The sequence below is a fragment of the Prionailurus bengalensis genome, chromosome D4 (genome assembly GCF_016509475.1).
Source record: "Prionailurus bengalensis isolate Pbe53 chromosome D4, Fcat_Pben_1.1_paternal_pri, whole genome shotgun sequence".
Classification (NCBI taxonomy): domain Eukaryota; kingdom Metazoa; phylum Chordata; class Mammalia; order Carnivora; family Felidae; genus Prionailurus; species Prionailurus bengalensis.
The window spans coordinates 76,277,754-76,299,592 of record NC_057359.1 but is presented as its reverse complement, the minus strand read 5'-3'; the positions used below and the strand labels follow the sequence as shown (position 1 = coordinate 76,299,592).

The 21,839-nt window shown below is 44.0% G+C and overlaps 1 protein-coding gene across 3 annotated transcripts in view; it reads left to right on the top strand.

The window, feature by feature from the left end:
* ASTN2 (astrotactin 2) overlaps positions 1 to 17,654 on the top strand; it is an 882,294-nt gene extending 864,640 nt beyond the window's left edge. For all 3 annotated transcript variants that reach the window (XM_043565814.1, XM_043565813.1, XM_043565812.1), the window contains 3 exons: positions 1,367 to 1,467; positions 3,416 to 3,599; positions 16,825 to 17,654. In XM_043565814.1, the coding sequence (XP_043421749.1) occupies positions 1,367 to 1,467; positions 3,416 to 3,599; positions 16,825 to 17,062 (523 nt within the window). In that variant the 3' untranslated portion in view covers positions 17,063 to 17,654. The remainder of the gene's footprint in view (positions 1 to 1,366; positions 1,468 to 3,415; positions 3,600 to 16,824) is intronic.
* The last annotated feature ends 4,185 nt before the right edge of the window (positions 17,655 to 21,839 follow it).

The window sequence follows — 21,839 nt, the reverse complement described above, 5'->3', positions numbered from 1 at the left end:
TTTAATTTTGTTTTCATGTTTATTTATTTATTTTGAGAGAGAGAGAGATATAACATGAGCAGGAGAAGGGCAAGGAGAGAAGAAGAGAGAGAACCCCAAGCAGGCTCCATGCTGCCAGTGAAGAGCCAGATGCAGGGCTTGATCTCATCTTGACCTGAGCTGTGACCATGAGTCTGACGTTTAACCCACTGAGCCACCCAGGCCCCCCCCCCCCCCACTGTTTCTCTTGACCTAAATGGTACTGGATGTAGTAAGCCGTAGAACTGAGCTCCACTCATGATGCGGAGATACAACAGGAGGAGAGAGAGAATGCCCACATCACAGTGCTATTGTTCTTATACCAAAGGCGGAGGCCCAAATCCCCAGAAAGCAGATGAATAGATTAGGTTCTTTTTGAAGATGGGGCCCAAATACCCCATGTTTAGGCCTCTTAAGACTTATGTTTTAGGTATTGGCCCACACTTCCTTACCTTTGCCAGCACTCCGAGCCAGCTAATTAAAGATAAAAGGTAGAGTTAGATTTGGCAGTGTGGATAAGAACATAATCTTTGTTTTGATTTTGCTTTTTTAGAGAGAGCAAGTGAGGAAGAGGGAAAGATGGGAGAGAGAGAGGGAGAGAGAGAATCTTAAGCAGGCTTCACCCTCAGCGTGGAGCCTGATGTGGGGCTCGATCCCAGGACCCTGAGATCACAACCTAAGACAAAATCAAGTGTTGGACGCTCAACCGACTGGGCCATGCAGGTGTCCCAAGAATATAATCTTTGGATTAAGGCAGACCTAAGTTGTGGTCCCCTGTTGCTACTTACTTAATATGTAATAATAGGACAATTACCTGACCTCTTTGGGACCAATGTCCTTATTGATAAAACACAGCCATAATACCTAGCTTTGGTAGTGTCTGAATAAAATGACTGCTAGCACATTGTTAATGCTCAGTAAGTGTTTGTTCACTGCATGAATGAAAGAACATAGATGAGTATTCTAGCCATCCAAGACACCACTAGGGTTCACTTCTGAAGTCCCGGACTCAGACTGCTCTGTCCCCAAATAACTACGAGACCACAGGAAGATATAAAATCTAAGCTTCAGTTCCTTCATTGGTGAAGTTCAGGTGATAATAATCCCTGCCTTCTAGGTTTGCTTACTTGTAAAATAGGAGTAAGTACAGGGTGCCCTGCAGATGATTGGTGCCCAATAAATGCTATATGGTTGCTATTTTTTCCCCAAATCATTTATCTTACAGGCTAAGCCTCCCTGACTTCTATTGACCATTACCCCTGTACTATGATTTTGTGTTCCTCCTTACACCTTCCAGGGTCTTCTCTGAAGTCACAACCCAGTGCTCTGTTTTCTCGCTGTGCTACAGGTTCACTTTGTATGCCGTGGATACACGGGGGAGGCACTCGGAACTCAGCACAGTGACCTTGAGAACGGCCTGTCCACTGGTGGATGACAACAAAGCAGAAGGTAGGTGACCAATCTCTTCACTTACCAGGAAATTCCCATATTTCCTTTAAGTTCTGTACCCAGAAGTTAACCACCACCCCTTTCCTGCCACATACACGTATTTGCACAGAAAGAAAAAAGTGAAAGGACTAAGGGGACAGGAGGCACACGGAAGTAAATTAAGTAAGGCATAAAGGAAATTGAGATTGTCCAGCAGTATCTTAGCCAGTGGAGAGACTTGTTCCTCTTTCATAGAATTTGTCTGTGTTCTGGTTTAGAGGCAAGGATGGTAGACAGTCAGGGCCCCATGACTGTATCCTGCCCCTTAGCCTAGGCTTTGGGAGACCAGTCACTTTTTTCCATTTCAGTCTGTGCCAGAGCTGGCCTATCAGTGACAGTAGAAGATGACTCAACCTACTATCATTAAGTCCTCATAGCACACATTCCCATCTAGCCCAGGGGTGGCCTCAGAATCCTCAGCCTAGAGCTGAAGTCAGTGACTATCAGTGAGAGCTAGCATGCAAGATTGGACCTTTCTGCTGCTCCTGGTCCCTGAAGTTGTAAACTTCGGGCAAAACACCTAAAAAAAGTCGAACCAGTCAGTCACATCCACCACATACTTAGTTCTTCACCAACCTATAGGTATGGTTTCTACATCAGGACTGGCCAGAGTGAAATGGTGGCTTGTGAGTCCTGGTGGTTCACTTCAGGTTGAGCAAATATTTCCTAACAGCGCTGGTACACAAGTGATGCTCTACACCTTTTAGGAGTTCACATTCTAGGGAGAGAGAGAGAGACAGACAGACAGACAGACAGACATGTCTACACATGGCTGAATAATAAGTCGAATAATAAGCACTTTGTGTGGTATCAGACAAGACAAGATAGTCCTCCTATTGAAGAGCTATTGAATCTCAAAAGTGAGGGGGTTTGAGATGGTTTCCTGGTTATTTATTGTTATTGTTATTATTATTATTTTAAAATAACATATGCATGGGATTAAAAAGAAAGAAAGAAAAATTAAAACCAGGGTGGAAATAATGAGAAGTAAATGTCCCATCTTAATGCAAGTTTCCAAGATTCTTCTAGAGGCAATTGCCATTAGCGATGACTTGGGGGGACGTACATAAATTTTGGTCAGAGTCTTCAAACATGAAAGAGTGGTCCTTCCATTCAAGAGAGCAGCCCATGATGACTTCAAGTTACATCAATTGAATAGGAATGACTAAAGAAATAGAAATTGCTGTGAATGGCCAGCAGAAGAGTCTGATTTTTCTTTGAAAGATTAAAAAAAATTTTTTTTAATGTTTAGGTTTTTTTTGAGAGCGATAGAGACAGACAGCACAAGTCGGGGAGGGGCAGAGAGAGAGGGAGACACAGAATCTGTACCAGGCTCCAGGCTCTGAGCTGTCAGCACAGAGCCTGATGCAGGGCTCGAACCCATGAGCTGCAAGATCATGACCTGAGCTCAAGTCAGATGCTTATCTGACAGAGCCATCCAGGTGCCCCTCTTTGAAAGATTTTTGAATGGACACCTGTTAGACCTGATCATGGAGCTGTGTTGGAAATATTATAGAGGGGATGTAGAAGTAGACTGCTGAGATGAGCCCATGACAGTTGATTTAAGCCTCTGCACTTGTTTGGAATTTTCTGTTCAATCATGGGCACCAAATGTTTGTTGACAATGAAGCTGGCAAATTATGACCCCGTGTCGAATGCTTTACATTCACTTTTTAATTCCACCCTCCCAGCACACCTGTAGAGTAGACATCCTTGTCTCCAGTTGATAGATGGGAAAACTGAGCATAACTAGCCAATGATATTCAAGGTGGACTGAAGGTCTGTCTGCCCCCAAATACTATGCATGCAAAGTCCCGCACAAATGTGCCTCCCTTGTTGCAAGGCATGTTTCCATGCTCACTTTTTCCTGCTGTACAGTGATCTGTACCTATATTTCTCCCCACCTCAGAGATAGCAGACAAGATCTACAATCTGTACAATGGGTACACAAGTGGAAAGGAGCAGCAGACTGCCTACAACACGCTGATGGAGGTCTCAGCCTCGATGTTGTTCCGAGTACAGCACCACTATAATTCTCACTATGAGAAGTTTGGTGACTTTGTCTGGAGGAGTGAGGACGAGCTGGGGCCCAGGTACGGATGGCTGTGTGAGTATGAGTGGAGTGGCAGATTCCTCTTACTTCTGTGTGATTTTACTGGACCTTTTTTTTTTTTTTCCATAGGCTAAGAATGGGCTTTGTCAAATAAATAAGGGTATCATTCACTCTTGTTCTGTCAGGATTAGAGATGGGAAATGGGCAGGGAGAATGACAGAATCTTGGAATTTTTGTTTCTTGGACTCCTGGAATATCAGATAGGAGAGAGACATTACTGTCCTTTCCATCATTCGCTTTCCTCACCCACCTTCCACCTTCAGGGTTAGAGACAGGAACCATGGACTCCTGGAGGGTTATGTGTCCTAACCAGGATGATAGAAGGGCATAGTGGCAGACTCATGGCCTCTAATCTAGGGCTCTCCCCACTCTTCCATAAGAAGCCTGAGGTTTTCTAGAATAAGTCCATTATTGATCATTACTAAATACATTTCTATATTCAATGTGTATTAAGCCATGACTTCTGTCATCGGCAGTGACTATGCCAGCCACTGGTGCTAGATGCCATGGGGGATTCAAACATCACAAAGGCACAGTCCCTATCTTGTGAAGCTTCATTCACAAAGTAGTATATGAAATGGTGGCTGCATTTCATGCCTTGCGCCTAACAACATTCACTTATTCGTTCACTCATCACTTACTTTTAGTAGCACCTCTTACCAGTTGGTTATTGACCATGCAGTAGTAAAAGGAGAGAAACTCACTGTTGGAGGTAATTAAGCATTTAAGCAATTGAAAGAATAGGAATAAGTAAAAGAGATAACAGAATAGTGTCCTTTGGGAAGGTGAGAGATAGACATCTGATCTAGGTAACCTAGTGAAGGCTTTCCAAGTGCTGAGACTAAGACCCACAGGGTGAAGAGGGTCAGACTAGAGGAAGGGGAGGAGGATTGGAGGGTGTGGGGCATTGTGACTAGCCTAGGGAATGCACAGAGGAGATAATGTTACATCAGGCCAGCGTTTTCCTCAAATTTTCATCATCTGCCTGCCACTTTTATGAGTTTCTACATATCGCCATACTGTAAGCACTTGTTTTGTTTTGGTATCTTAGATTCACTTCTCATTGATAATATATTTGAAAACACCATATCATTTTGTAAAGGGAAAATGGGCACCAACTACCCTTAATAGAAAATTAAATGTAGGGGTGACTGGGTGGCTCAGTTGGTTAAGCATCTGACTTCGGCTCATGTCATGATCTCGTGGGTTGTGAGTTCAAGCCCTACGTTGGGCTCGGTGCTGACAGCTCAGAGCCTGGAGCCTGCTTAGGATTCTGAGTCTCCCTCTGTCTCTGCCCCTCCCCTGCTCATGCGCGCGCTCTCTCTCTCTCTCTCTCTCTCTCTCTCTCTCTCTTGCTCTCTCTCAAAAAAAAAATAAAGATTTTTTAAAAATTATAATAAAAAAAATTAAATGTAAACATTTGATACAAGGGAAGAGAAAAAAGAACAAAAACAAAAAACAAAAACAGAAAACAATGCTATTCAATCCTAGTGGAGCCTGACACTCTGAGTTTAAAAAGGAGATTAGCAAGTGTTAGAGAAGTACTAAAGACACAGTCTCAAACCAAGACTTTCTTTTTTAAAGTAATCTGGAGGAGGGGAAGAGAATGAAAAAGAGAATCTAACTGCTTTTCCCAGTGTGATTCATTGTTGTTTAATGCTGTGTCTGTGATCGTCTTGAGTACCACCTCAAACCCTTTCTCCTTCCCCAGGGGAACTCCTTCTACACTTGGTAAACACTGTGTGTAGAGGAACTGAGAGAGTTTCCCTGTAGTTGAAGCAAAGTGTGTGACAGCAGGAGTGGGAAGGGATAAGAAGGGAGAGGTCAGCAGGGGCCAGTCCTGAATGCCCTTTAAGTAGGGTTAAAGAGTTTGGATTATCTCCCCAGGGTAATGAGAAGCTTTTCAAGTGTTTTTCAGAAGGGGGTGATATTAGCTGATCTTCAGGGAAGAAAGATGCCTCTGACTTGCTGTTGGAAACATGGAGAGGGGTCAAGACAGGAGGGAGGTAGTGAGGCTCTGGAGGCCGTTGTTATAATAATCCAGGGGAGACAGTGTGGTGTTCTGGGGCAGGGTGGTACTGGTGGCATTGGAGAGCATCACCTGACCTCCTGAAATACTTAGTTGGTAGCACTCTATGCTTTAAAAAGTTTTAAAATTACCCGGGTAAGCTGGGCAAAGTAGGGTATTCTCATGTTGTGGATGATAAGGAATTGGAGGCCCTGTGAGGTCAAGTGAACTGTCCATGGTTGCACAGAGTTTTATATGGAGGCTGATTCTGCCCTGAGCTCTTACCCTGAGCCCTTATAACACTTGAAATAACCCTCCAAGGATTTGAGGCCCTCAAGGGAACAGATGAGAGCTGGGATCTCTCCCTGGAATAGACGTTATCTGCCCATTGGGTCCTGGACTATAACTTTCTCTCTTTCACATGAAAGGAAGTTTCTTTAGATAAAAGCTAAAAGAGAGTAGACAGGCAGAAGCCCAGAGCCTCAGATGAAAGCCACTGTGTGAGTCATCTGGGCTGCCATCTTGCCCATGGTCAGGGAAAGGCATCCCACTTTATTGGCCTTTCCCACAGGGCTCAGAGAGTTTGGGTGGAAGGTAAACCAGAGCTCCACTCCTGACTTTGTCTTTATGACCTTCTGGGATCCTTTATGGCCCTCAAGGACATAAATCTTCTGGAGAGGCTGCCTGGCCGCCCACAGAGGTAGGACAACCCACTTGGTAATGGGCTCTGATAACCCCCCTAACCTCCAGCCAACCGGTCACCAGTCACTGTCCACCAGCCCCCGTTGGTATCACCCAGTTTCCTCACTCTTCAGTATTTCTAGTCTCTGGAGGGAATATGAGATTCCTTTAACATCCCACACTGGCATGTCCACAGGAACCAAGATAGCTGCATCCTAATCTATCCTGACAGTGCTAATGAACTCAGTGTATAACCTCGGGTTCTGGCTTTCTCTGGCTTTCAGTCTCCTCATCTATAAAATGATCAGGATGAACTAGGGCAGTGGTACTCCTTCTTTTAAGCAGTAGAAAATTTTTTTCTAAACAGATCCTATGTAGACCCCCATGTCTCAACTAGAATGCTACTTCCTCAGAGAATCCTCTAAGATTTCTACATATCTTCTCAGTCACATGCTCATGTTTTAATTTTCTGCATCATACCTATTAACTTTGGTATCTTATATTGCTTATGTGTTTACTCTTGTGTTATCTCTCTTCTGTACTACTATGGCAGCTTATGTGTGTTTAGTGATTCTTTATGTCCTACTCACTCTTGTAAGTAGGTGCTAAATTTACTTGTTAAATAATTGGATAATGTGTGGCTCAGATGGTTACACAGTTGTTCTGGTAGAAACTAGAGAGGGTGGTCTGGAGCTCCACCTGCTAGGTTTCCCTTTCAGACTCCCTTCCCCCAATCCCGAGGGACTCTTAAGTCTCTGTGAGCTATCAAAGATCTATAGGTCACAGTTGGTAACAACTAAATTCCATGAACCCTAAGGTCTCTCCAGCTCAAAAGTAGCAATAAAAAAATGCATTGTGCTTGCAAATATTAAGAGACCTGTGGAGACCACATTTCATTAATTTACTTATTCATTGATTCACGTAATGTGCTTACTATGTACCAGGCTCTGTGCTATGGGCTGGAAATATATGAGTGAAGAAGACAGACCCTGCCTTAGAAGGAGCAGCATCTAGTGAGCAAAAGTCTGTAGGTAGTTGCAGTGAAGCATGTTACAAGAAGCATGCTGTAAAAAGGAGGGTGAGAAGCTGGTTTACTGCAGTGTTTCTCAAACTTTAATGGGCATGAGAATCCCGTGAAAGCCTTGCTAAAATTCAAATAGACTTAGTGGCTTAGGATGGGCCTGAGATTCTGCATTTCTAATAAGCTCTCAGGTGTGATGCCAGTGTTGCTCGTCCCAAAAGTACACTTTGAGTGACAGGGTTCTAGATGTGAACAGCTGGCACACCTAACCCAGAACTGGACCTCAAACAAGAATCCTTGGAGAAGACAGTGAAGTCTGTGCTTAGCATCAAAGGAGTCCTCCCATGGATGCTTTCATCAGAAGGAACAACCAATGCAAAGATGAGTTGGGGGATGGTAATTAAGAGGATACACTTAAGAAGTATAATTCTCATTGGGACAGAGAGTTCAAGGTGAGAGGGGGGAAAAGAACAAGGCTGGTGAGTTCAGCAGAGGGCAGATCATGATGGCTCCTGTGAGCTCTGTCCAGGAGTGTATTCTTTCCCCCAAAAAGCCAGGTAAACGTTTTAAACAGAGGAACAATTTGGGTAAATATGCCATGACTCCGAAGGGTTCGCAAGTGTGCAGAGTATCAAAATGTAAAGGAGAGAGAGAGAGAGCAAGACACTGCCCTGGAGCCAGGAGCCTTGGGTTCCTGTCCTAGGTTTGCCACCCACTAGCTGCGTGACCTTGGAAAACCTCCATTCCCATTCTGGACCTCATTTGTAATGTAAAAGAGCTGGACTCCAAAGTCCCTTCTAGCTGGGAAGCGAAGAAACCAGAAAGCCCTCAAGGTCATAAAGACCAGAACAGGGACACCTTGACTGTCCTTTAGTCCAGCATGTCCTGTTTCTCAGGGACCTAGGTGGCCAGGGTGTTAAGAGCACTTCCCAGAACCACCGATACCATGGAATGAACTCTATCAGGAATCACCAAACCCCAAAATGTTCCATACTTCTCCTTAAAACTATAGTCATATACCCCCATAAAATTTGGTGACAAATTGGGCATCTCTTATCTCTGCCTAATAAATCTATCAGGCCATTGTCCTCCAGAGCCTGGCTCCTGTGGCAGCCATGGGTGCCACAAACAGCTACTCAGAGAAAACCTGCTGACACCCAGCTGGCCCAGCCATACGGTTTCTGTTAGACATGAGAAACTGAGCTCATAGGTGGCTAAGGACCAGAATTTGCTCCAATAGAATATACTTGACCACTCTTGGGCTTCTCGATGATCCTCTCAGCCACGTATGGCTGAGATGACAGAATAGGAAGAAGAGAGCAAGCACTTGAAGGGATTTTGTTTCAGTGAATTGATCTTTCTGGACTATAATGATATATTTACTGTCTCAGCCCCTCTTGCTTCCATGGCAGACATTGCTAATACATCACAGAAATCATTACAGACTTGGTTTAGCCTAGGATTTTTCTCAACATAGCAAGATAGGCCTTTCCTATCTGAGAAGAGTTGGCATATCCCATGAACCATGGTTGCTGCATCCATAGTGAAAATAATCAAACTCGATGTCATTCTTTCAATTCAAGATTATATTAACCCTTTCCTTAGCTATCAGGGATTAAGTCTTTTGGAATTTCTAGGATATTTTGAACAAGAGCAAACTTAGGCTTCTAGGGCCATATTCCTATGATCTCACATGAACTTTTAATCTTTTTTGTTGTTGTTGCATGTTTTGACATTTCTGAAATCAGGATGGACGGTGAACAATGGATGTGCACATTAAGTGTTATATTCTTTCTCCTTTTCTTGAAAGGCTATTATTAAATCAGTGGCATTTCTTATAATTGAAGATGCTTCAGGGTGGATAAATACAAAACACAGGATGACCTTGAACAAGTGTTCTATGGATCAGTGTTCCCACTGGTAGTATAGCAAGGTTGGCTGCTATTTTGTAGTCTGTTTCTGTTCCACACTGAAACCACTGGGTTGGTTGAGACTCTGTCATTCTTACCATCAGTTAAGGAATGAATTCTTGGGAAGGTCTTATGGTTTCTTGTGAGAGAATAAGGAGAAGACAAAACATAAATATTTTCACTCTTATAAATCACATTTTAAAGCTGATGTTGAAGATCTATATCAAGACAGCAGTATTGAGCTACTTGTTTTCTGTTTTGTGGGACTGGTCTGAGGCTAGATGCTGAAAGTAACCTCAGTGAACTACCGCAATGCCATGAAACCATGGTTTAATTGCTCAGATTCATCATACCAGCTACAAAAATATATGTGTATATACACAGGTTTTCAAAATGGAAAGAACTTACTGTATTTTGTTCTAAAAGTAATTCTTGCTCATTCTGTAGCATCTACATGATGTAGATGTATATAAAGTGGAAAGTGAGAATTTTGCACTCTGAATTCCATAATCCCAACCCAGAGATAAAGTCATTAGCAGTGTGCACATACCTTTCTAGATATGACTTGGATAAGAAAATGAATAGGGATGCTGATAAAGGCTTAAGGATATACCTGTATCTACAACCAGAGCACAATTTTCACCAACTCTGCTATGTACAACAAATAGATACACCATGTTCTGCTGTCTCTTTATACTTAATAGGTCTTTTCTCTTGGATGCACATGTACTGTGTTATCTGGGTAGGCCCTTTAGCCATGCAATTATTTGAATGTACTATATGTTACTTGAGTCTTCTGTTAAATACCAACTAGGTTTCTTCCAAATGCTTTGCTGTTATAAACAACTCTGTATAAACATTTTGCCCACCTGGCCATATTATTTCCCTAGGTCCACATGGATGCTCAAATGCCATTCCATTCCTTTTATCAATTCCTGCTAGAGAATTTTGGATTTTGAAAGCTGAGTCCTGAGAATTTCCTCAGTTCAAGTCAGTTCACTCTTATTAATTCCTTCTACATTGTCCAAGAAGCAGGTGGAAGATACTAGTTGAGCACTATTATGGGCGAGGTCATTTACATCTCATTTCATCTCCTAAACCGTCGATTCTGAAGATTAAGCAACAGGGAATCACTAGAATTAAGTAAATTGTTTAAGGTTACATAGCTAATAACTGCCAGAGGCCAAATTCAAAATAAACTCAAAATGCAAACTTCAAACCAGCGTCCTGTCCATTATAACACATTGCATCCCAAGATATGTACACAACTAAGGCAGAATATATTATATATCTCAACAGAGAAATAAAAAGCTTCAGCAGCAAAGGGTAAAAGATGACTTATGATAGCTGGGAAGTTCTGGAAGACTTCCTGAAGGTGAAATTTCAGCATGACTTTGAAGCAAGAACAGAACTTCAGCAAATGTGGTCCTCTTACGTCAGGAACTCTGTGCCTTGGCAGTTGTGTCACATCTATTGTGAAGTTCTCATCAGATGCCCACCAGATGGTATCTGTGAATCAACCCCTTGATTCTTGTCAGTAAAAAACAAACAAGAACCACAAAAGTCTTCTCCACTTTCTACTACCATTAGAGTCCGCTATGGTCTGAATGTTGTATCCCCCCAAAATCCATAGATTCAAAAACTAATGTCCAAGGTGATAGTATTAAGAGATGGGATCTTTGGGAGTTGATTAGGTCGAGAGGTTGAATCCCTTAGGAATGGGATTAGTACTCTTATAAAAAGAGGGACCAGAGAGATTCTTTGCCCCTTCGCCATGTGGAGGCACAGCAAGAAAGTACCATCTGTGGACCAGGAAGCTAGCCCTCACTAGCTACCGCACAGCACATGTCCTCAGTGCCATGATCCTGGACTTCCCAGCTTTCAGAACTGTGAGGATTAAATCTCCATTGTTTATAAATGACACAGTCTGTGGTATTTTGTTATAGCAGCCCAAACAGACCAAGACAGACTCCTTTCTAAAACTTACTTGATTTGATCATCTCTAGTGATATGGAGATATGGAAGGGTCCATTCTAGATTTCAAGGATTCTAGTTTTAAGTTTTTTATCATATTGAGTCAAAATTCACCTTCTGTTAATTTTGGAGCAATATCATTGATAACACTGAGGTGCCTTGCAATAGCTCTAGATGCTCTTCTCACACTCTGTTAGCCCTGGTCAAACCATATGGCCAGCCCAAGCCTCACTTTTACCACCTAAAGACTGGGACTGAAGTATGAACTCTAAAATTGTGGTGAGGATTATATTTAATTTCAGGGTTTTTTTTTTCTTCCCACTAGTCTTCATTTATTAGAACAACATAACCATTTGCCTGAATTCTCCCTTCAGAGGACACATTCCATTCCTGCTTTCCACACTTCCTCATTAAGACTTGCTTTTGAGACAAGCTTCAGCATCATGGTCTGGCTACAGTTTGCACATGTCCCTCTTACCAGAAGTGACTGGGGTTCTCCAGATGTGGCCTGACCAGGGCAACATGAATGAAGTCATTCTTTCTCTTAATCTGCGCTATCCATTTTTGGAGGTTGTGTCCCGTTTTTGTGCAACCACGTCATGCCCTCGACTCTCATTAAGCTTGAGGTCAGCTAACACAGAGACGTTTGAGCTCAACTAAAGGAGATAGGGAGGAGGGGGAGAGGCCAATAGGAACATTTCCCTACTGCCTCTTTTTCCCCCCTCCATTCCAGGGCCCCCTTAGAAATTAGGTCTGTATCCACTAACTGTGTCAACAGCTGATTGGGTAATGGTGCTGGGAATAGAATGGTCGGTCAAAGGTTCTATAGTTCCCGGAGAAGTGGCATTGGAACTCAGCCCCTGACTCCTCCACAAGCCATTCCTGTCTCAGCCTTGCCCGCTAATACAACCATAAATTAATGTGCACTGTCACTCCTTCACCTCTGGCTTCCTATCCCAGCAGGCCTGGGTCCTGTCTCCAATGAGGAAGATTTCATTTCCGGTATTTGAGAAAAGTGGTCATTCTGACCTATGATTCCCTCTCCAGGGAAAGCTTGGAGCATGCCTGGCCTTTGATTTATGGATCTCCATTGCCTACAAATTTATTACCCAGCTCTCTCACCTTTGGTCTCTCACTCCCCCTCCTCTTCTCCGGCCTTTGAGCACCTCCAATCCTTGTCTCCATGGTGTCTCCTTCTGAGTTCTCCTGTGTTTGTTGGCTAAGTGCAAGCCAAAGTCTGAGGCAGTGTGTGCTGTGGACAAAGAGCAGGGGATAGTTAAGTGAACTGGCACCAGTTTAGTGCCTATTGAGTACAAATTTCTGTGCTGGATGCCTACAGCAGTCATTCATTTCAGCCTAACAGCAGCCCTACAAAATAAGCATCTCTAATCCCATTTTACAAATGAGGAAACAGACTTACAGAGAAGTGACTTACCCTAATGGTTTCTGAAGCCTATGTCCTTTCTACTACAGTATGCTACTTTGAACCTTGGCTAACATTTACTGAGAGTAATCAAATTACTCAGCTCATCTCATTCCCCCCAGAACACTGTTATTACTCTCGTTTTACTGATGTGGTAACTAAGATCACCACTGAAGAACTTCCTAATGATCCACATGCTGTTAAGTTATAGAGCTAGGGTTTGACTCTGAGACTCCAGGCCCAGATATTTAAATTCAGCTTTGTACAACCAAGAGCTCTGGTTCTTGCTCTGCCTTTGTTACTAACTTAAGGTGTTCCTTTAGACCAAGTATTTTCTCACTCCAAACCTCAGTTTCCCCATCCATTCAAAAGGAGGCTTGGTTCATTGGAGTTCCAGAATTCTCCCTGAGGAAATGGCTGGGCCTTTGGAGACAAAGCCTTTGGACATGTTGAAGGGATTCCCCTTTCCAACCTCATTTTATATCCGTGCCTTGTTTTTGTGACTGTCTGAACCAGACAGTCACTCTCCATTGCCCCTAAAATATAACACTTCCCCAGGGCTTTGAAGAGTCTAGATGGTCTGAGATCTGAAAAACTGACTAGTCTCTTATCCATTCTTTGCACTAACCATTTCAAAGTTCTGGTTGTTCATGCTCTTGGTAATCTAACTTTGGATGGGCTCTTTCCTCTGCCTCCCCATCTACCTTAAAAACCTGTCTCATCATTGAAGTCCTAGTGTAGTTGTTAAATCCCTTGGAAAGATTTCTGAGCCCCCAAACTAATGATTAGGTATCCACTTTATTCCTATTTCTGTCTGTCTCCTGCCACTGACTTGCAAAGGTGCCCAAGGCTTATACCAGTACAGAAACAGTGATGATGAGGGGCAATGGTGGGGGTGGTACTTTCTACCCTGTATCGGGGACTTACAATGTGCCAAACACATTTCTAAGGGTTTTGTGTGTATTAACTTCTGTAATCCTTGCTATAACTTTATGAGGTTGGCAAATGTCACTCCCTTGTTATAAATGAGGAAGTGGAAAGAGGACGCAGCTTTTTAAAAAAATTTTTTTTCAACGTTTATTTATTTTTGGGACAGAGAGAGACAGAGCATGAACGGGGGAGAGGCAGAGAGAGAGGGAGACACAGAATCGGAAACAGGCTCCAGGCTCTGAGCCATCAGCCCAGAGCCTGACGCGGGGCTCGAACTCACGGACCGCGAGATCGTGACCTGGCTGAAGTCGGATGCTTAACCGACTGCGCCACCCAGGCGCCCTGAGGATGCAGCTTTTTAAAAGCATAGAAAAAGCAAACCAGCACCCTTAAGTGTGATGATAGGAAACACTTGACTCCTGGATGTGTGCCCTACCTGGTTTCTTGCTGCCAGGCTTGTCCTTCCCCCAATTCGGTTCTCCTCAAGGCATCCAGGAACGTTTTTAAATAGTCCAGCTCTGAATCTGTTACTTGGCAGCTTGAAACCCTTTGATAACTCCCCTACTTGCCTTCCAGACTACCAATCTAGATAACACTTATTGAGGGCTTGTTATAGATTCATTAATGCTTTTTTTTTTTTTAATGAGTCTATGTGGTAGATAACAAACATTATTCCCATTTCATGGATAAGGAAATGGAGTCACACCTGGTTAAACAATTCCCTCAGTATCAGAGCTAGTAGGTGGCTGAGCCAGGATTTGAACCTGAGCAGTCAGGCTCTAGATCCTGAATGGTGCACCATTACTTGGTACAACCAACTTCCCAGTTCCTGAGTTCTAATGGCTGGCTCCTGCCACTTCGCCAGTTTTCCCACTGTGTCCCCACTTACCACATGGCATTCCAACTGTAAATCCTCAGAAATTCAACGTAATCACTTATCTTTATGCCTTTCCCTATCCCTCCTGTTATGTCTTTGTCTTCTTTGACCCCTATTCATTTATGAGACTCAATACAATTTGCCCTTCTACTAGGAAGCCTTCTTGGATATCCCCAATCCTACCTAGGCACCTTCCTCTGCTTCCTCCCGGCCCCCATGCCTCCTCCTATCATTCTCCTTTTTGTCATTGTCCATCTGTTGGTCTTTCACACTGAATAGGGAGCACTCTCATAAAATAAATGCTCAGTAAATGAGCAGTCAATAGCATTATCTCCTTTAACTTCACAACAGTGCCATTTTTCAAGTGAAGAAATGGGTTTAGAGACATTAAGTAAATTTCCCAAGGACACAGAGCTATTAAGGAACAGAGCAAGGACTCAAACCAGAAGAGAGAAACGTACTCCTCAAGCTCTTCTTTGGCCTGCCAGGGGAGAGAGAGGTCTGTGGGCAGAGTGGCAACTCGAGTGTGATTATGAAGCTATGAATTCTTGGCACCTCAGGAAATATTCCACCCAAGTGGTGAACTATACAAAGAGGACTTTTTGAAAGGTACCTCATAAATTGTGCCCACAAAACATACACACGTAAGCCCGGCCCTTTTCCAGTCGCCATGCAGGTGCCTGACACAGTCTCCCACTTGTGGGGTAAGTTGTCGTAAAATGCCCTCCCTCCTGGGGTCTCAGAGGGGCATGGAGAGGACAGCATGAGAGAGCTGTTCACTCAGCCCTTGGGTATCTTGAAGATGGTGAAACCTAGAGAAAACTGGATTCTACATGGAGATGGACACCTTGATAGTGACACTAGTCTATGGTGGGATCCGGGAAGAGGATGCCCCTTTTCCTCTCTCAGCCTCAGTTTTCACATCTTCAATGACAGTAGGTGAGACCAGGTCACTGGTTCCCAGTTGGGGTGATTCCCCCCTCCCTCACCTCCAAGAGGAGAATTTACAATGTCTATAGACAATTTCATTGCTAGGACTGGGGCAAAGGAGTGCTATTGGTACTTAACGGGCAGAGGCCCAGAGATTCTGCAAAACTTCCTACCAGACAGCCTCCACAACAGCAAATTATCTGGCTCAAATGTCAATAGTGCCATCATTGAGAGACCCAAGGATCTCAGAGATCCTCTCTAGCTTAATCTTCTATGCAGCCATCAGACCTCCTCAATGATCCTCTTTCTGGTGCTGGATAAAGGACTCCAGATAAATTACTCATGATGATCACCACAGCACAGGGTGATTCTTGTTTAGACTAGTGTTCAGTATGACCCTGATCCCAAGATACTATCATAACAATTCTTGGTAATCGTAGGTATCATTTATTGGGAGCTTACTCTGTGCCAGGCTTTGGCCCTTTCTCATGGTAAATCTTAACCACAAACTTGTGAAACTAAGACCATCCTCACTGTTTTAGAGATGACAAAAACAAGATCTAGAGAAATCTGATTTGGGAACTTACCTATTAAGGCTTTGATGAAAGATCTCCAAATTTCCTGCCTGTAAGAATAGGGTATGAGAGGGGCACCTGGGTGGCTCAGTCAGTTAAGCATCTGACTCGATCTTGGCTCAGGTCATGATCTCATGGTTCATGAGTTCGAGCCCTGTGTCAGGCTCTGTGCCAGCGCAGAGCCTGCTTATGATTCTCTCTCTCTCCCTCTCTCTCTCTCTGCATGCTCTCTTTCTCTTTAAAAAAAAAAAAAAAAGAATAGAGTATCAGAGAATAGAGAAACACAAAAGCAGAAGTTAGAGAGGGACTTCATGGGTATCAGACCTAGATTCGAATGCCCAGCCCCAACGGTCAACTTGATGTTTGACCTTGGTCATGCAATGTCATTTCTCTGAGCTGTGGGCTCTATTCCCATTCTGTGTGAGTGGAAAGAACAGTATGTTCAGGGCTGTTGTGAAGATTAAATAAAACTGTTAAATGTATGCAAAGCACTTACTCTGTGCCTAGCATGGCTAGTGTCAATAAATTTTAGTTGTGATTGTGGTTTCTGTGTATGATTATTATAATAATTTCTCCTTGGTCAGAGCCCTAAGGCTGGTGACTTCATAACTCCTGGGACTCTCTTTTCTTGGAAATGAAAATGCTGGATCAAAGGTTCTATGTCACTTTCATTCTTTACACATTGCACAGTTGAAGAGGACAGATTCTGAGGTGATTTTCAAATGGGTGTTTGAAATATCACACTCAGGCCAGTAATGGTTAGGAGGTTGTTGGGACAGGAAGTCCTCATTTCTCTTGTCGACCTTTATTCACCGTCAAAGGCTTAAGCTTTGATCTGGGCTTCATTCTTCATCGCTGTCTCGTCCTGCCTTTCAGGAAGGCCCACCTGATCCTGCGGCGACTGGAGAGGGTGAGCGGTCACTGCTCCAGCCTCCTGCGAAGCGCCTACATCCAGAGCCGTGTGGACACCGTGCCCTACCTTTTCTGCCGCAGCGAGGAGGTCCGGCCTGCGGGTATGGTGTGGTACAGCATCCTCAAGGACACCAAAATCACATGCGAGGAGAAGATGGTGTCCATGGCCCGAAACACGTATGGGGAGTCCAAGGGCCGGTGAGGGAGGGTACTGCCCTCCATGAGCACAGAGACTCTCCATGGGAGGGGGAGCCCTACTCTCGTGGATCCTGGGGCCTGGGGGGGGCTGGGGGACAGCTGAGGATGGGCCTGGCAGATGAGGCTTGCCAGCGAGGCCAAAGCAAACTCTTTCTCTTGTGGATAGCCGACAGAGAACTTTGTAACTGCTGGAATTATCCGTTTTTTTTTTTTCTCTTTTATTTTTTCTAAGATATTATTTGACTATCCAAGTCTCTCGTTTTTAAACATTTTCTTATGGATGGCGGCGGTCAGTCCCGGGGGAGGGGCTTTCAGGTGGAGACCAAGCGGCCTTTGCTCTTCTTCCTTCCTCCTGCCACACTCAGCTTCCTTCCCACAGTGGGCCCTGGAGGAGACCCATGGAGAGACAATCTGACCTCTTCAGCATCAGGAAGGAGGCCCCGAGGATTGTTGCAGTGAGGAAGCTTGGGTCTTAATGGCTTTTCATTTTCCAGACACTACTGGGTTTGCAGGATCCCTGCCTCTTCCTGCTGCCTGTGGGCCTGGACAGAGTCCCTGCAGCACTTTCCATGGATTAAAAATTCTTATTGTCTCTCTTTCTGCTTGGGTAGTGTTTCTTGCCCCTGGGGGACCTCTGTGTATTCACTCAACAGATATCTATTGATTACCTACTATATGCCAGCCACTGGGCGTGCAACGGAAGAGTGAGAAGCTCCCTGCTCTCGGACCGTACAGTCCCTTGGAGATTATAGAGAGGTGGGTCAGTGAATTCAGGCTGCAGTAGGGGGTTCTTAACTCCTTGCTGGGTCATGAGACAAACTAGTGCTTCAAGGAAGTGCTTCCTTGAAAAAGTGATGCCTAAAGCCCAAAGGACAGGAGGGGTAATCCAAAGAGAGTGGGGAGGAATGAGATGGGCCACCAGGAACATTGAAAACCCAGAGATAAGAGAAAACGGAACACATTCCGGGGCTGAAAGCACTTCCCATGAGAATAAAGACCCAAATAGCCAGAGGGCAAGCTGGGGCTAGGCAGAATGTTGGAAGCTTTGGACAAAAAGTTGGACCATATTTGAAGTAACTGAGAGGTACCAAAGAATGTTAACAAAGTGAAATACCAAGCTTGCTCTTTAAGAAAAACTGTTTTGGCCGCAGAAGTGGAAATGGGGCCAGAGAGAAGGCCCCAAAGAGGCCCCAAAGAGGCTATTGTTATTTTCCAGGCAAGAAGCAATGGCAGTTTGGATCTTGAGGTCATGGGGAGACATTCTGCCATTGTTTTATTTATTTATTTATTTATTTATTTATTTATTTATTTATTTATTTATTTATTTATAAGTTAATTTTGAGATAGAGCTCACTAGTGGGGGAGAGGCAGAAAGAGATGATCCCATGCAGGCTCCCTATTGCCAGCGTGGAACCCGACATGGGGCTTGAACTCGCAAACCATGAGATCACGACCTGAGCTGAAGTTGGACGCTTAACCATCTGAGCCACCCAGGCACCCCATTTTTTTAAGTGTTTATTTATTTTTGAGAGAGAGAGAGAGACAGGGCACGAGTGGGAGAGGGGCCAAGAGAGAGGGAGACACAGAATCCAAAGCAGGCTCCAGGCTCTGAGCTGTCAGCACAGAGCCCAACATGGGGCTCAAACCCAAGAAGTGTGAGATCCTAACCAAAGCCTGAGTCAGGGGATACTTAATTAACCAACTGAGCCACCCAGGCACCCCTGGAGTCTCCTTTAAAAAAGCAAATGAACTGTTTCCAGTGTGTTACCTGGGAGGGTAGAGTACAAAGAGGCCTTATAGAGTCTTAACTTTCTGGTAAAAGCTCACAGGAGCTAGCTCTGCAGAAGAAGTAAGCATGTGGTCAGGTATCTCATTATGCAAGGATGACACCTGTTCAAGAGAGGAGAGTAAGGCACTGTGGGAATTCAGAGAGGTGTAAAATATAAGCAGTTGAAACTATGCCTACTTCTCAGTTTTGATGAGTGCCTATGAGGTCAACAGTCCCATTCCTGAAAACCTACATACTGAGTCCCCCGCAACCACTCCACCCCAACTCTACTACACATGGGGAAACAAAGTACAGAGAGATTCTTCCAGACAACTCAGTGCCTAGAGGTCTGCTCAAATTCTAGCAATCTAAGCTCAAGGATACTCTTTCAAGAAGTTTCATTATTACTGGATTTACGTTTCTGCAAGTATGTAGGTGGAGTTTAGATGAATAAATTTCTCCTGCAGTGTTGCCGACTCCTCCTCCTAGGCATAATATTTTCAGAGAGGAACCAACATGGTAAAAAAAGAAAAAAGAAGAAGAAAAGAAAAGTCATAGTTGCATTCATTGAACACTTGCCTGCCTTTGTCTGTGGCCTTATCTTAGTTTTGGTGTAATAGGATACTGGTATAAACAACACCGATTTGTTTCTCATAGTTCTGGCACTGGGAAGTCCAAGATCAAGGTGCTGGCAGATTCAGTGTCTGGTGAGAATCTCCTGGTTCATAAACAGCTATCTTTTTGCTGTGTCCTCACAGGCCAGATGGGAAGAGGGAGCTCCCTGGGGTCTCTTTCATAAAAGCACTAATCCCATTCAAGAGGCTCCACCCTCAAGACCTAATCACCTCCCAGAGGCCCCATCTCCTAATACCATCACCCTGGGGATTAGGTTTCAACATAGGAATTTCAGGAGGACACAAATATTCAGTGTATAACATTGCCACATGCCAAGCCCTGTTCTAAATTCCTCTCGTGTATGCCCTTTCCTAAAACCTAGGTCCCCGGCCTTTGCTGAGTCACTCCATTATCATAGCTTTCCATTGTCTTGACCCAACCCAAAGGAAAAATTAGCCCAACAGTTGCAGAAACTCCCCAGTGTGCTGAGACCATGGTGGGAGCCTAATTAAGTTGAATCTGTCTCTGTCGCCATTCACTAGCTATTACTTGGGTAAGTAATTTGCCGTCAGAACCTCTGTTTCCTCATCAACAAAATGGGGTTAGTAATAGTTCCACCTTATGAGGTTATTATGAAGCTTGACCAAGAAAGTGACTGTAATGTATTCAGTACAATGTATAGTAGGGTCATTTCTTCTTTTATTAGATTATATGCACAACTCTTTGAATCTTGGAGAGAGAAGTAGGAAGCTTTGTTTGGGAGAGGCCTAAGGAATTCTGATTAAGAGAAGGAATTTTAAAAAAGAGAGAGAAGGGATTAATGATTAGCAGTCCTGTGCGATGTGTGAACTGTAAAGAGTATCAAAAGTTTAACTCAGGGTAAAGCAGCTCTGATGGCAGAACCCAACACAGTGCAAAAGCTGCAAAGAGAGGTGTGTGGCTTCTCTGAGGCCTTCACAGACAGCTGTGGCCTCTGGATAGCTGCCTGGTTGGCCGAAGTTGGCTGACCCCTGAGTGTGCCATCACATATGTGTGATGCCACCACAATATGTGCTATCAGCCTGTCCCCAGCTCATTCTGCTGCTCATGCCCTCTCTAGTTTTAAACCCCTTTTCCTGGCACTGTGGAGCCTTGCTGCTCCTCGCAGCCCCCATCAGGCTCTCCAGAGGGGGATTCCAGAAGCTTGGAGAGACAGGTGTGTGTGTGTTGCCATGGCGGGAAAGTTAGTTGGACCAATGTCTGTTAAGATGTTTCATTAGGGAAAAAAAAGAAAAAGAAAAGAAAAATTCTTGAAGTGCACCTGAGGCTGCTGGGTTCGGTGCCCTGGCCTCCACACAGTCAGATGATTCATGTGCTGCCATGGAAAATGCCCAGGGAGCTCACCTCCCACTGTGCTGGCAATGTGGGACTTTTCATATGGTGTCCTCCACTGAATAAAGAAGGTGTGTATCAGAGGTGCACAGGGAATCACCCCTAGATGATTTTCTCCTCCTGTATGGTTGAGGAATTACTTCCCTAGGCAGGCTTCATGACAAAGAGGAGGGGACTGCATAGACAAATGCTGGTAACTACTATTTCGAGAGTGCTCATCACATCAGTGACTACACACTTATCTCACTTAACCACATGCAAAATAACCATGTTACTGCCATTTTCCAGTTAAAGAAATTGAGGTTTAAACCACTTGAATAACCTGTTCCAAATTCTGTAGTTAGTTATGGTCTTGAGATATTGACATCTAAACTTGGACAGACTAAGTAATTCAAACCAGTGATAACTGTGCTTCCTACAACAAATGGATGGTGCCCCTCTTCCCCATCCTAAGTCAAAAGCTAAATCCCTCTACCTTCCAGCCAATGCCTGAGGACTGATTTCCAGGTTTAGAGTGCTACGATGAACACGACCTAAAGTCTGCCTTTAAGAAACTCTTGGAACTTAGCTAACTAAAGGTAGTGTGATAAAATCAGACACTTTGGAGTCAAGCCAATCTGGGTTTAAATATTGGTGGTACAATTTACATCGAGGAGGGGTTGGTCCTTGAGAGAAATTTATAAGTCACACTCAACAGGTCTTGCTAATTAAGAGGCTCAAGTTAGCTGACATTAACCTCTCTAAGCCTCACTTTCTTCATCTATGAAGGGGATAAATACATTGCCTCAAAGAACTGTTGGAAAGATTATATTAGCTAATGTATGTAAAGCCATTAGGTGCTTGAAAACAAAAACTCTCAGTAAATAGTTATTACAGCAGCTTATGTAGGTGAGAAAAGGATAGACAAGATTAACTCTGCCAAGGAAGGGCAGGCATCAGGAGAGCCTTCACAGTCAAAGGATGTGTGAGAGTTCAGTGAGGAGAGCAGTAGAGGAACAGCCCTATGGATAGAGAGACCAACATATCT